At 39.1% G+C, this 12,944-nt stretch overlaps 1 protein-coding gene across 1 annotated transcript; it reads left to right on the forward strand.

Annotated features, from left to right (window-relative positions):
- Positions 1-1,061: 1,061 nt before the first annotated feature.
- LOC145462806 (TNF receptor-associated factor 4-like) lies at positions 1,062-12,121 on the forward strand. The gene is made up of 9 exons (XM_081446427.1): positions 1,062-1,419; positions 3,626-3,870; positions 4,750-4,798; positions 5,730-5,834; positions 8,011-8,175; positions 8,911-8,994; positions 9,335-9,412; positions 10,086-10,461; positions 10,921-12,121. Exons 1-9 carry the CDS (start codon positions 1,318-1,320, stop codon positions 11,205-11,207), a joined length of 1,491 nt encoding a protein of 496 aa, XP_081302553.1. The 5' UTR covers positions 1,062-1,317; the 3' UTR covers positions 11,208-12,121.
- Positions 12,122-12,944: the final 823 nt, after the last annotated feature.

Consider the following 12,944-nt stretch of genomic DNA (forward strand, 5'->3'; position numbering starts at 1 on the left):
ATTATCTTCGTCCGACACGAGACGTAGCCGAAGGCACCTGACTCGTTTCCAGTTGTAATTAGACACGAAACATCAGCTACGTCAGCTGATCTTAGCCACTTAATGAGACATGCATGACTCAGGTTTCTTTACTTTTTCCAATGTGCCAGAGAACGTCGCCTCCTGATAATTTTCAATCATCGCATGAGGCTTCTCTACGATTCGAGAAGCAATCCAATTTGCTCCCTTTGTGGTGGTCGACATTCCTTCACGTATTTACCTCGATGACGTACATATAATTCCCATATGGCGATTTATCTGTTTAGCTCGTCCCCTATGTCATGTGAGACATAAACAGAATTCTTCTTAACTACGAAGAATAAATGTGATACCAGACTGAATCCTTCAAAGCTAAAACACTTAAAAACACTCCAAAGATGATAATAAAATCTTTTAGGCCTATCTAAATCTTTAATTTGTGTTTGTCGTTACAACGGGGAGATACTCGTTAGGATAAAATGTTTAAAAATAGCTTGAACTTTGCCTTTTCACTTGTTCAGTAGACCCCATGAGAAAGTGTCTTTATTTTGAAAGCCACACAGAAGTACTACAGAAGACTTCAGGTTGCTATAAACAAACGTCCTGCATCGAATCAGAATGGAACACTGCTCATACCGACCTTGAACTTGAAACATAAATGGTTGTTGCCTAAAGGCAAGTTTTGAAATTATCTTCGCAGTAGTTGCCATGAGCACGTTTTTTATTGTTTTGCGAATATACACCTATGTAATGTTAGTGATGTGTAGATGTTTGTGAATTTTCATTATATCTCGAGAGTGTTCTATTTATAGCAAATCCCAAAAATGGACGGCTTAGAGGTCTTTCAAAATTATCTCTTAGAAGAAAGACTTCGGGTTTCCGCTAGGCATCGCTTGTGATCACGAATTGGAAATACTGCAATAAAAAAGCCTACAACACAATGCTATCCTCGATGTACAGCTAGAGAAAGAAGATTGGGTGAATCATATTTAATACACATCAATTAAAACCTAAATTATTCGCTGGTAAAAATTTCTGCTCTCAGTTTATTTTGTCAGTTCAGCATGACAACAAATACATAATTCTACATAAAACACTGGACGTGATTAGTCGAGCCGCTGACGTTCAACGGGGGCAGGTGAATGCCGCATGGTACCAGCGCTGTGATTGGTCAGATTTTAAACTTTACTGGAAGCAGGTGCTGTTGCGGTTAAGTTGGTTTATACAAGTTGCGCTCACGGTTAGCTTCTTGCGGATATCTAACGATTGAAGTTACGATCTTTTGAGTTGTTTAACAAAATGCCGGACATTGGATCCAGCCAAAACGTAAAGACGGCCCAAGAAACTCCACAGTTGAACGGAAATGCCGGCCAAAATAGTGAGAAATATCCCGACAATGAGGTAAGAGATATTTCGAATCATTGACTTATTGCATCGTCAGTTAAATTTTTCCCCTTGCGAAAATCATGGAGATCTTAAAGCCGACGCCGATAACTATAGCTCATTATCAAATTCAAGTTTAAAGTGGTTATTTTGACGAGGGGAAGTCCAAGAAACGAACTTTATCGTAGAACTGGAAACTTCAGGTTAAGATAGTGAAGTCTTGAAAATCCCCGTGCAACTAAAAATGGTCGGTTATATTTTACACTTAGATGCAAATAAACGACTCGCAATGTGTCAGCTGTTGAGTAGCTTGTTGCGGGTACTTGGTCTGGCCTGGAATTTTCACGCCGAATCTTTGCGATACTGGAAATTTCACTGAGTGACAACGACTTGCTTTTATGGTCTTCTGCGATAACACTGCATATTTACCAGTTTGATCCCCGCGGGGTTTTTCCACGGTTAAGTGGAAGTTCACTGAAAGGCAGTTTTTAAATGCGATAGAGTAGTATAAGTTCTATAGGCTAGGGCGGTTAAGACTGATACTGCGAGACGCCTATTTAATTGTAACAAGATGATGGTAAGACTGGTAAGATTTGTGACTGTTTCCTCGTACTACACTCCGTTCTCCAACAGGTCCACAGTTTTAGCAAGTTGATAACTTGTAACGGTTTGCAAAAGTACACGACTTTTTGTCATATGGTACATACTGTGTGTTCTCGGATGGTCGTTAAGCCATCTCACGGACGAGATGAAGTTATTTCACTGTTCGCCTTGAGCACATTTTAATCCCACTGCGATTGCAACTGTTGCTGAAATGTTAGGCTACCGTGTTACGACTATTTTTAAACGTTACCTGGTCGCCATAACAATTTATTACAGCCTTGGTCGACCTTTGAACAAATTGCGCAATTTGCGTACTGTTAGGGTAAGAGCTTCATTTCTGCGGATTGATCTGAAGACGTCAAAATAATAAAATAATTATTGACTGATGTCTGCGAACACGAAAGTTTTTCCGGAGATGGAAACATTCTGTTCATGATGTATTGCGAAACTGAATGACTTTGTGAATGGGAACGATCCAGTTTCCGCAGAGTTTTAAATTCGTTTCCTTGAGTTTTAGATTTCCTGTTTTAAGATGTCGCCGTTATTGATTTCCAGCCAAGTTACCTCGTTGGACTTTTTGCAAACTTGGTTATTTTTAAAAAATATTTGTGTTCGAGAGCAGCATAACCAATATCTTCAGTAGGAGTAGAAAACAACTTTCGAGGTCTAAAACAAAATTTAATCCTTTTGTGAACGAACCACAAAAGCGCAAACTTTTCCCAAAAGTCAGCCATAAACTAATTTACTGGAACAACGCACTTTATACGCCAGAAAAACAAAAACTAAAATAGTATAAAGGCACTAACTAAAACAATGTTTTTTTTGCGAACTCTGTTGATTTGGATTTTATGACTGGCAACATTCCAGCAAATTCCTTTGTTTTCGCTTAATATTTTAGGGTTCCATCAAAAATATATCTTTACCTCAAACCGGGAAGCGAAAAGCAAACTCAAATATCATGACTACATTCAGATTTCTGCAGGATGTTATCATTTCTCACAGCTTTTGTCCTTAACTACCTCCGCAGTGAATTACCTGATCTCCCACTTACCACTCGTCCGTTTCCCGCCGCTAAATATTATTCAGTTTTTAAACAATCGATCAAAGTTCATTAGACTTTCAGATTATTTGTTACCATGAAAAGTGAGGCTGGACGTCATTGCAAGAGAAAACGAACGTGAAGTTACCAGGGCAGCGTGCATGCATTTGAAAATGTTAGTTTGCGGCGAAAAAATATCAACTGTCAAAGCGGACAACTCGTGCGTGGTAAAGTTGTTTCCATAGTAAAGTGCTCTGCTTTTGAATGGCTTTCGCTCCCGCAGCTTTACATTTAGTATGCGATACTGATTGACACTCGAGAAACAACTGTCGGTCTGTAACCAATGATATCAGTTCACTGAAAAGGTCCCTATTCAATTATTTATCACAGTTGATTGACTAGCAAAACTCCACTTTTTAACGAATACTCTCCGTCGATCTTTATATAAAGGCGTCCGGTTACCACATGAAATGTTTATATCCTCCTTCCCGGCCCCTTAAGAGTGTTGACGTTTTCCTTTTTCGCGACATCGAAGTGTAAAGAAATTGAATATGGATTCATCTTGATCCTTGTAAATATCAGGAAAATAACATGACCGGTGGAAACCAGAATCACAGTCCAACTGGAAGCGCCAGGTCGCGAGGAAGTAGCAGAGGGAGTCCAGCTCCGAGCTTACAGGAAAAAGAAAAGATTGATCTACGATTGTTCGTGTATCCCCTGGAAAAGAAATGTCAGTGTCCGATTTGCGAAAGCGTACTCCGTTATCCAGTACAGTTTAAGGAGTGCGGCCATCGTGTGTGCTCTTCATGTTTTCCCGAATTAGCAAGGTAAGTTCGTAGCTAAGTTTCGGTTTTCGTCGCTGTATTATTGTTTTGGCTTCGCGAGGAGCGATGCACTTTTTGTTAAAGTACCACACGGCTGCGGTTTAAATTTTAACACGTATTTGAAATTTGTCGGATGACATATGGCAAGATATTGCTCGCAGGGCGAATGGTTTTCAAATTTTATCCGCTTTCGGCCTGAATTTGCCCCGTAGAATTAAAAAATCTTGTGATAATTAATATTTCCATTATTGTTAGATACCGCTTTTTAAACGATCGTTTCAGTTTTTAAGAAATTAAAAATGCAAGGGATTGGACAAACTACAAGATTATTCTATTTGCGTCAATTTTTACAAAAACAAAAAAAACCCTGCGAATTGCGAAAGAGTTTATAACAATTGGAAGGAATACTGGACTCTTTTTAGCACGTTAATTTCGATTTGGTATGGGGAACTTTTAAATGGGTTTTATAGCCGCAAGGAATGAAACCATAAGCGTTCGTTATCCTAATTCAATGGTAAATTAATACAATTCAAAAGATTTAAATAACGAGAAAATGAAAACGCTCTTGCTTTTCGTTTTCCATCAGAGCTGATTTTGCTTTTGGATAGGGAGGAAAATATTTTGTTAATATTGTATACACAGAACGGAACTGACAGAAATTGACTTCTTTCCATGCAATGTGTAATTTATTCCCTTTACTGCGTGCAACACTCAGACGTTCGATAAACAAATAAAACTCAAATTTATGCAATTTTACATCCATTTGCTTTGAAGGCTTAAACTTGAATTATATTTTGATTGTGGTTTCCCTTTCATTTAATCAGCTGGTTTAATTTTTGTCTTAAAATATAATACCTATTCTGTGCTTTTCTCTTCTCCCAGGGTTGAACCCCGTTGCCCAGTGGACCAGATCCCGATCAACAAAGATGACGTATGTAAAACGAGCGAGTGTGTTTACCGAAATATCGTGCAATGTTATATCATTCGTATTATTTCCTAAAAATATCTGGTATGAATGTGTGAATTTAATGCTGTTGTTATATAGTACATTATCAATCTGTACAGTTCTGTATTCGTTTCCAATACAAAGAACCGATTTATCGCTAAATCTATGAAAAAGGAAATGACGCAAAAATATAGATAGAATAGTCGCAAACATTTCGTTGTAAATGTATTGACCGGACAGGAAATCTTCCCGCGTATTATTTACTGCAAGACTTTCCTTATGACGAAAAATTTTGACAGTAATAGATCCAAACGAGGCTTTTTCACCGTTTGTCGAGCAAAGGTTTTTCGCTGATTGTTGGGAAACTGAAGTAAATCTTGTTTTGAACGGAAACGTCGCTGACGAATCAACACCCTTATTCACATTTTTCAATATTGTGAAAAAGCCGCGTTCTTCTGGCATGTGAATCACTTTTGTTCGAGTGGGAAATCTAATATTCAACGTAACGTTGATCTATTTGTATCGATCAAGAATTAAATAGTGTTTTCATTTTTATTTCAAATTCTGCTTTAAATCTTGTTACATCAGGCGATGTTTCGAGCTCTTTTACGAGTTAATGGTTTATGAAAAACTGCAATGCTTAAGATATGAATCGGTCAGTTTCATGCTAAATGAAAACGGTGTCGGTCACTGCGATTGATTGGGAACTTTCCTCGTGAAACGTGGAAGTTCTTGCTTGAATTTTCAGATTTAATAGGTGTACAAACAAAGTGGATCGCGATTCATGATGGAAAATACTGAAAACCTACCCTTACGTATCCCCCGATCAGATAAAATTTTGATCTGTCTTCCGATCAAAAGAGCTTGATTTGGCACTTTACCACTGCAGATGTTAATTGTGCCTTCACTTTGACAGGCCTACGTGGATAAGGCGTTTAACAACGAGATTCTGGCTCTTGATGTCAAGTGTAAAAACAATGAATGGGGCTGCAAGTGGGAGGGCGAATTTCAGAATTACCAGGTAAGCTATGCAGATTGTGTTTTACTAATTTTAGCTAATAAAAATAATTTTAAGGCAAGGAATCGCCTTTGTTATAAACACTGGCTAAGAGTTTTAATCAACGCGTCTTGTTGACGTTTATTTAAGTGCTTTCTGCATGCGTGGTAAATTGTCATTTGCTGTTCAAAAACAGTGATTTGTTTGTCTTGCTCTCTAGCGGCGTTTCAGCATTCGCGAGTTTTATTAAGTGTTGAAGAGAGCTTCCTTCCTAATGATGTAAAGTGGGATGATTGGACGCGTCGCTGAAGAAAAATGTTATCATACTAACGAAAATAGGGCCTTTGTGAGTTAGAAACAGCAGATAGCAGATGTCAACGGGGTGTTCGAGAAAACACCTATGAATGAAAAGAGATTCTCTGTATAATCTTGAAACGAATCTCTCGATTTTTTATTTTCTATTTTTTTGTTTTCTCCAGTTCCAATAAAACTGAGATAAAAAGAGATTTACAGAAATACAAAAATTGATTCCTACTTTCCCAAACGAAAACAAGTCAAAGCTGGCACCTGTTCTCGCAAGAAAATAACTCACTTAGCCTGTAATATAATCTTCATTTTCGGTTTTCATTTCTTATTGTTCCAAATTTATAAATTACACTTTGTTTTCTTAAAATGGCGGAGAACGCCGCTAAGCGCCGGCGATGGCAATTAAATTTCGGCAGTTGAAGCCGTGAAATCAGGAGGAATATTGAAAATATTATGAAAATAACTGGCAATGGCGGAAGAGGTTTTTGTTTTTGTTAGTTATAAATAGAAAGTTTTTCAGAATTTTCCTCCGCTTGTATTTTTAGCATAACTCTTATTTCTACGGCTCCGGAAAACATTGTCTAAATATATAGCTATGTTTTTTTTTTATGTTTTTAGCTTAATTTTGCTTAATGAAAAAGCGAATTCGTGGGGAACTGAGCGAAAAATCAAGTACCCATCAATTCTCAAAAGAGCAAACAAAGAAAGTAAAGTAGAAACATGTTTTCAAACTCAAAAACTACATTCTGTGCCATTTATTTCTACGGTTCCGGAAAACATTGTCTAAATATATAGCTATCGTTTTTTTATGTTTTTAGCTTTATTTTGCTTAATGAAAAAGCGAATTCGTGGGGGACTGAGCGAAAAATTAAATATCCATCAATTCTCAAAAGAGCAATCAAAGAAAGTAAAGTAGAAACATGTTTTCAAACTCAAAAACTACATTCTGTGCCATTTACTTTAAGAACAAGTACAATTACTCGGCTAAAACGCTTGAAAAGAAGGTCTTTACTTTCTTATTCCATACCGCTCTTGACAGGATAACGGCGTTCAAAATGTAGGCAAGTATAGCGTGCACAATGTAGGGTTTCATTTAGGAATAACAGATTCTCCCTCTTCTCCTCTTCCTCCGGAATATTTTCTGTAATTTAACACTTAAACTACGAAAGCCGAGGTAGAACTTAATATTTGAGGCTTTGAACACTTTTGAAATTACCGTATCTTTAAATCCCAGTATTTTTGCTCGCATGGTTGCTTGATATTTAATGTACACAGAGTTTAATAATCACCTGACAGTTTACTTTGATGACAAGGGAGCTGATCACCAGCTTAAGCCTCCCTTCACCTCCTACCGAGTCAGTGATGGAGATCGGAGACTGTTGGTCCTAAAAGGCCTGCAGTTTCTGTTTCCAGCTGTCGCTCTGGCCACATCTGGCGAGGTTGCTAAGCAACAATATCAATGTCGCCTCTTAAAAAACAGTCTTGTGTTTGTGTCCCTCACATCCTTCAGTTACCAACAATTACAGTAAAAAAGAGAGGTGCGGTGGTCTCATGGTTACTGCGGTCGACTCCAGATCGAGCGGTGCGGGTTCGAGCCCTGGCCGGGGACACTGTGTTGCGTTCTTGGCCAAGAAACATTACTCTCATAGTACCTCTCTCCACCCAGGTGTATAAATGGGTACCGGCCAACTTAATGCTGGGGGCAACCCTGTGATGGACTAGCATTTCATCCGGGGAGGGAGGAAGTATAAATACTCCTAGTCGCTTTATTCCACAAAACCGGGATAAGCTTCAGACTGATTGGCCACTTGGCTCGACGCAGACTTTACTTTGGCCTTGAAGTAATAGGTCTTGATCGATATTTGACATCAGAAATGCTCTGTTTGCGTTTCAGGATCACGTAAACTCGAATTGTGAGTACGCGGAAATCCTGTGTATGAACGACTGCGGAGCTAAATTTCAGAAGAGATTTCTGCAGAAACATCTCGACAAAGATTGTCCGAAAAAGATAATCGCTTGCCCGTACTGTGATGACAGACATCTTAGAGAGGACAAGAAGGTAAAGAAATTAGAGCAGATTAGATCCCATTAAGCGGCCATCCCCGGGGAAATGAGAGGTGGCCGTTTAACAGGGGTTGGCCACTTAGTAGGGTTTGTTAGGATTTAGCACAAAACTTAGATGAAACGTCAATTTATTCAATTACAAAAATGCATGAAGGCTTGTGAAAACTGGTGCACGTGATGAAGGCTACATGTCACTGTTTTTTTTTTTATTCCCTTGTCACGGAAATATTATATCCTTTAGGGGTTTTATTTACAGTATTTTAGACGCAATGATTTCGGGACTTCGATATCTGGCCGCTTAATTATGGGATGTCCGCCTAATAGCCCAATAATTGTTCGACTCTAGAGCATATCAAAGACGTAAAGCGAGGAATGTTGCAAAGGTAGAGATACATTTTGCCAACCTACCAATCATTCACGATCGCTCAATTCTTGCTTTTCTTGACAGATTTCGGCCAAAACTGTGCTGTTAAAAGAAACAGGATAAATTTGTATAAAGGTTTAGAGCCCTGAGGGCAAATAATGTTAGGTGATATGAATTACTGTTGTCAAACATTTGCAGTAAAAACCGTCTTTCGCACATAGTATTGTGAAAATACTGAATACCAAAATCCAATAAAACTTTATTATCTACGGTAGTGATTAAAGCTGTAAGCTTATGGGGCCGGGCTCTCTCTTTTTGAGAGAGGTAAGAAATACTTTTGACTGTTTGATGCAATTTGTTTTCCAGGCACATCTGGCAGATGAGTGTCCCAAACTGCCGCTGCCATGTCCCAACAAATGCGATAAGAAGCTGGAGATTCCTCGAGACGAGGTAAACTTTAATATGGTATCATGTCAGTTTCTTCGTTAGACACACTTCCACTAACAGGCCCTTCAAGCTTAAAATGGACACCTATATGCTTAAAGTGGAGACTCAATCGTGCTATATTCACTTGCATGTCTTCGTGCACGCCATTTACGGATATACTTAGGAACTCACCACGAGACCAGCTCCCAGTTGGCCTGATAGCTCAGTTGGTATAACGCTGCACCGGTATCGCAGAGGTAGAGGCCTCGATTCCCGTTCAAACCTGAATAATTTCCTGGCTCTATTTTAACTTGCGTACATAAATGCGGTCTTTGATTCAATCATACTCTTTCCTTTTCCACAGTTGGACCAACATATCGAAGAGGTTTGTCCGAAGACGAAGATGATCTGTGAATTTGAATGCATTGGTTGCACGCACAGGGTAAGTCTATACAACCTTGTTGCTGACGATTTTTTTTATTCAAATGCCTCAATCGAGGAGGGTATGTCAGTTTCAATGGCAGGAAAATTCTGAAACCCTATGTTCCCCCATGTAAATTTGTCAGTGATATAATTTTACTCTCAAAGCGCAAAACAAGAACTGACGCGAAGTTTTCCGAGATGTCCAATCACTGATAATTTCTAATGCGCACTTTTGAAGAGCGGAACTCTATTTCCCGCCTTTTTCATGTGACGTTATTGATTTTACTCTCAACACTTAACCAATCGGTGAACGAACTTTTCTCACATTTCCAACCACGGACGACTTTGTAAGCGCGCTTCCTGATAGAGAGAAATAAGAAAATTCTGAAATTCTTTTTCTCGCCAAATAAACTTTGCATTTAAAGGAGCTATACATCACGATTTGCGCAACTTGAAAAGTTGTTCAAGTTTGTCGTTTTTAGTCTGTTTCAATCTTCTCCATCCTTAACCATTCTTGTTCCTTAATGGTTTATTATTATCTCTTTGTTGTTTTTCTATGTTAGTAAACTACTATTTTCATCTTTCTTTCAATTTTAAGGTAATTTTGTACGCGGTCAAAATAACTCAAAATGCCGGCATAACTGAGCTCCTTTAATGTAATTTGAACTTATGAACTTTACTTTCTTTTACAGTGCAGCCGAGAAAAAATGCCAAAGCATTACAAAAGCAACATGATCGAACATGTGAAGTCGATCTTTACGAAGATAACAGAGCTGGACCAGACACTAAGCAAACACGAATCCACACTCAAAGAACAAGCCGACCTCATCAAAGCCCAGGACAAACGTGTTGGAGATCTGGAGAAGATCGCCAACAGTCAGCTCATCTGGCGCATCGAAGACTACTCGCGCAAAATGAAGGAAGCAAAGGCGGGTAATGGAGACACACTGTTTAGTCCGACATTTACCACGAGCAAACACGGGTATCGCTTGTGCGCATCGGTGTGTTTGAACGGCGATGGGAAAGGAAAAGGGACGCATATGTCTGTGTTTATCAGCGTGCTAAAAGGTAATAAATAGAACGTCTTATGTATTCTCGATATTAGACTGGATTTAGAGCGGTTTTCAGTCTCAATCTCAATCAATTTGAGTGTCCTAGAAGCAAAACCAAAAGCCATTTTAAAAGAAATGAAATTTATATGTGAGCGGTGACCAAAGTAGCAAGAGCTTTCTGGTTGGACACCGCCATGGTCAAGTAAATGGCAGGAAAAAAATTCAGCTAAGCTTGACCTACACACACGGCACTACATTACAACATACATACACCATATTCACACTTATACAGCAACAAAATCAAGGAGCAAAATATGCAGCACCAAACTCAAAATTCGTTATTCAGAAAGTGGTATATTTATATTGTTGGGCAAACACCCAATTCTGAGGGGTTGAGGGGTACAGATTTCCAAATCTTTGAACCAGAAACCTATAGGTTGACCTACCCATATCAACAATTTTCGTGCTGTTTCAGGTGCGTTCGACAGTTTGCTCAAGTGGCCATTTGACTACCGCGTCACCTTCTACCTTCTGGATCAAGACGAAGATCACGCGCAACGGAAGCACATCAAATTCAGTATCAAGCCGAACCCGTGTCCAGAGAATGAACCATTCCTTGGCCGACCCAAGCTCGAAAAGAATGCTAGCTTCGGAGGAGCAAAGTTCGCTAAACACGAGGAAATCGAGACCAGAAACTACTGCAAGGACGATACGATCTTCCTCAAGATATCTGTTGATTGTGACGGATTGAGTGAGCCGTAGAGAATGCATTAATGTCAGTACAGAACCGCGCATGACAATCCATAGTGTAGTGCCACTTTATACAGCAGTGTACCTTTCAGTCAACTGTGCGGCGCAGCGGTCGAAAATTTAAGAAGCCTGCCACGAGTTTCAGGGATTATCAGAGAACCCCTATAGCTCAGGTTGTTGGAAGGACCAATTACGCTTAAGATTATCCAATAGCTTTTAGGGAGACTGGATAAACCCGTTGAACTTTTGGCAGAAATGATGGAAACTTATTTCAGTAAGCCGAGAAGAAGGCAAGTTACTTGACCTTACTCAAGTTTTCATTTTCCAAGTCAGTTCCCCCGCAAATTATTGTATGGTTCCTAATACGGTATTAAGGTATTAATCCGTGTTGTTTAAAATCATCATCTTTAACTGCTAAATTTTTTTTTTTTGAAAACTATGCCTCGGAGTGGGGCGGAGGTACCTTTATCAGTGTGTATTACGAAATGCATTCCACTTTCAATGTAAGGCACTTATGAATAAGAGAACTTTCTCGCTGTGCGAGGAAGTAATGGCAGTGTGCGGGACATAGATAAGTAGTTTGTTGTGCAAACACTACGAGCTTGTTTTAAATTATTGAAGTCATGTATCCGTTTTTACGGAGGCCAGGAAAAATGGTGTTGTCCCCAAGAAGCAGCAGTGTGGTTTTTAGAAAATATTTGGAGACAGTTGCTTTTTTACCGTGGATGAATCCCCTCACGGTCAGTTTACAATTACAAGGGATGTTTTTCGCCGGGCGCTTAAGGCAATTCATAGCTTAAAGTATATCATGCTACACTTAAAATAACCAATTAAATGTATCTGCTTTCAAAGATTTTAGATTTAAACCTTTTAAGGCAGTGTTACGGTATTGGATAATTTGGAAATACTAAATAGTTCAGGGGAGGGGGGGGGGTGGGTTAACAGGGAAATCTTGAAAACCTGTCACAGAAATTTAAATAATGAATAGCCAAGAATAGGCTACAAGAAGTAAATAATCTTAGATAATCGATAAGCTTCTAATAATGGATAAACTATTCTCGATTTCCGCCGCTATCTCAAGTCCAGTCCATGTTCCTCCTCTTTCTCCCTGATAAAGAGGCCGAGGAGTGTCTTCGGGGGAGAGCGCGGGCTCCTTTCCTAAACAGCGGCTGGTAATCGAACCTATGAATAGACACGCACATAGTTAACTACTTTAAGTCCACCCCAGGGAACAACTTGAATTGATATACAATCAAACCTCCTTTAGGCAACCACTTCTTTATTTATAGATTAGAAGAGAAAGACCCCAGATTTAAGTCTGCAGTCAAATTACTGTTATATATTGACACATGCTGCACTGGAGCACCCAGCTTAGCTTGACAAAACTACAAGGTTCGACTGTCAAAATTAAGAGATAGCATCATTACTTTTAGCCAGTACAATTAAGCCTATGGTGCATCTTTAGGCTCTTCACGTAATCTTTCCTCCCTCAAGAGGAAAGAACGCGTGACAGACCGAATGTACGTCCTTGTAGAAGGCTAAACTTCTGAAACTTGTGACGAACTCTATAAGTGTTGGTAAGCAACCGCACGCTCATTAGACATGTTAACTTTAATTTTCTATCTGTGCGAAAACGTAACTTATTGTGCATCCATCTGCTTACACACCACGGAAAACGGTGGATTTCAAAAGTAACAACATTTCAATTTTCGTAGTCTTAGCTCATTAGATTTTGAGATATTTTCAAGG

The sequence above is a fragment of the Orbicella franksi genome, chromosome 12 (genome assembly GCF_964199315.1).
Source record: "Orbicella franksi chromosome 12, jaOrbFran1.1, whole genome shotgun sequence".
NCBI lineage: Eukaryota > Metazoa > Cnidaria > Anthozoa > Scleractinia > Merulinidae > Orbicella > Orbicella franksi.

What these genes read in the sequence shown, in the direction of transcription:
- LOC145462806 (XM_081446427.1), top strand. Translation starts at nt 1,318, where the DNA reads ATGCCGGACATTGGATCCAGCCAAAACGTAAAGACGGCCCAAGAAACT. An exon ending in TGTTTTCCCGAATTAGCAAG is followed by an intron (nt 3,871 to 4,749) that starts GTAAGTTCGTAG and finishes CTCTTCTCCCAG; the next exon opens with GGTTGAACCCCGTTGCCCAG. An exon ending in GTTTATCAGCGTGCTAAAAG is followed by an intron (nt 10,462 to 10,920) that starts GTAATAAATAGA and finishes GTGCTGTTTCAG; the next exon opens with GTGCGTTCGACAGTTTGCTC.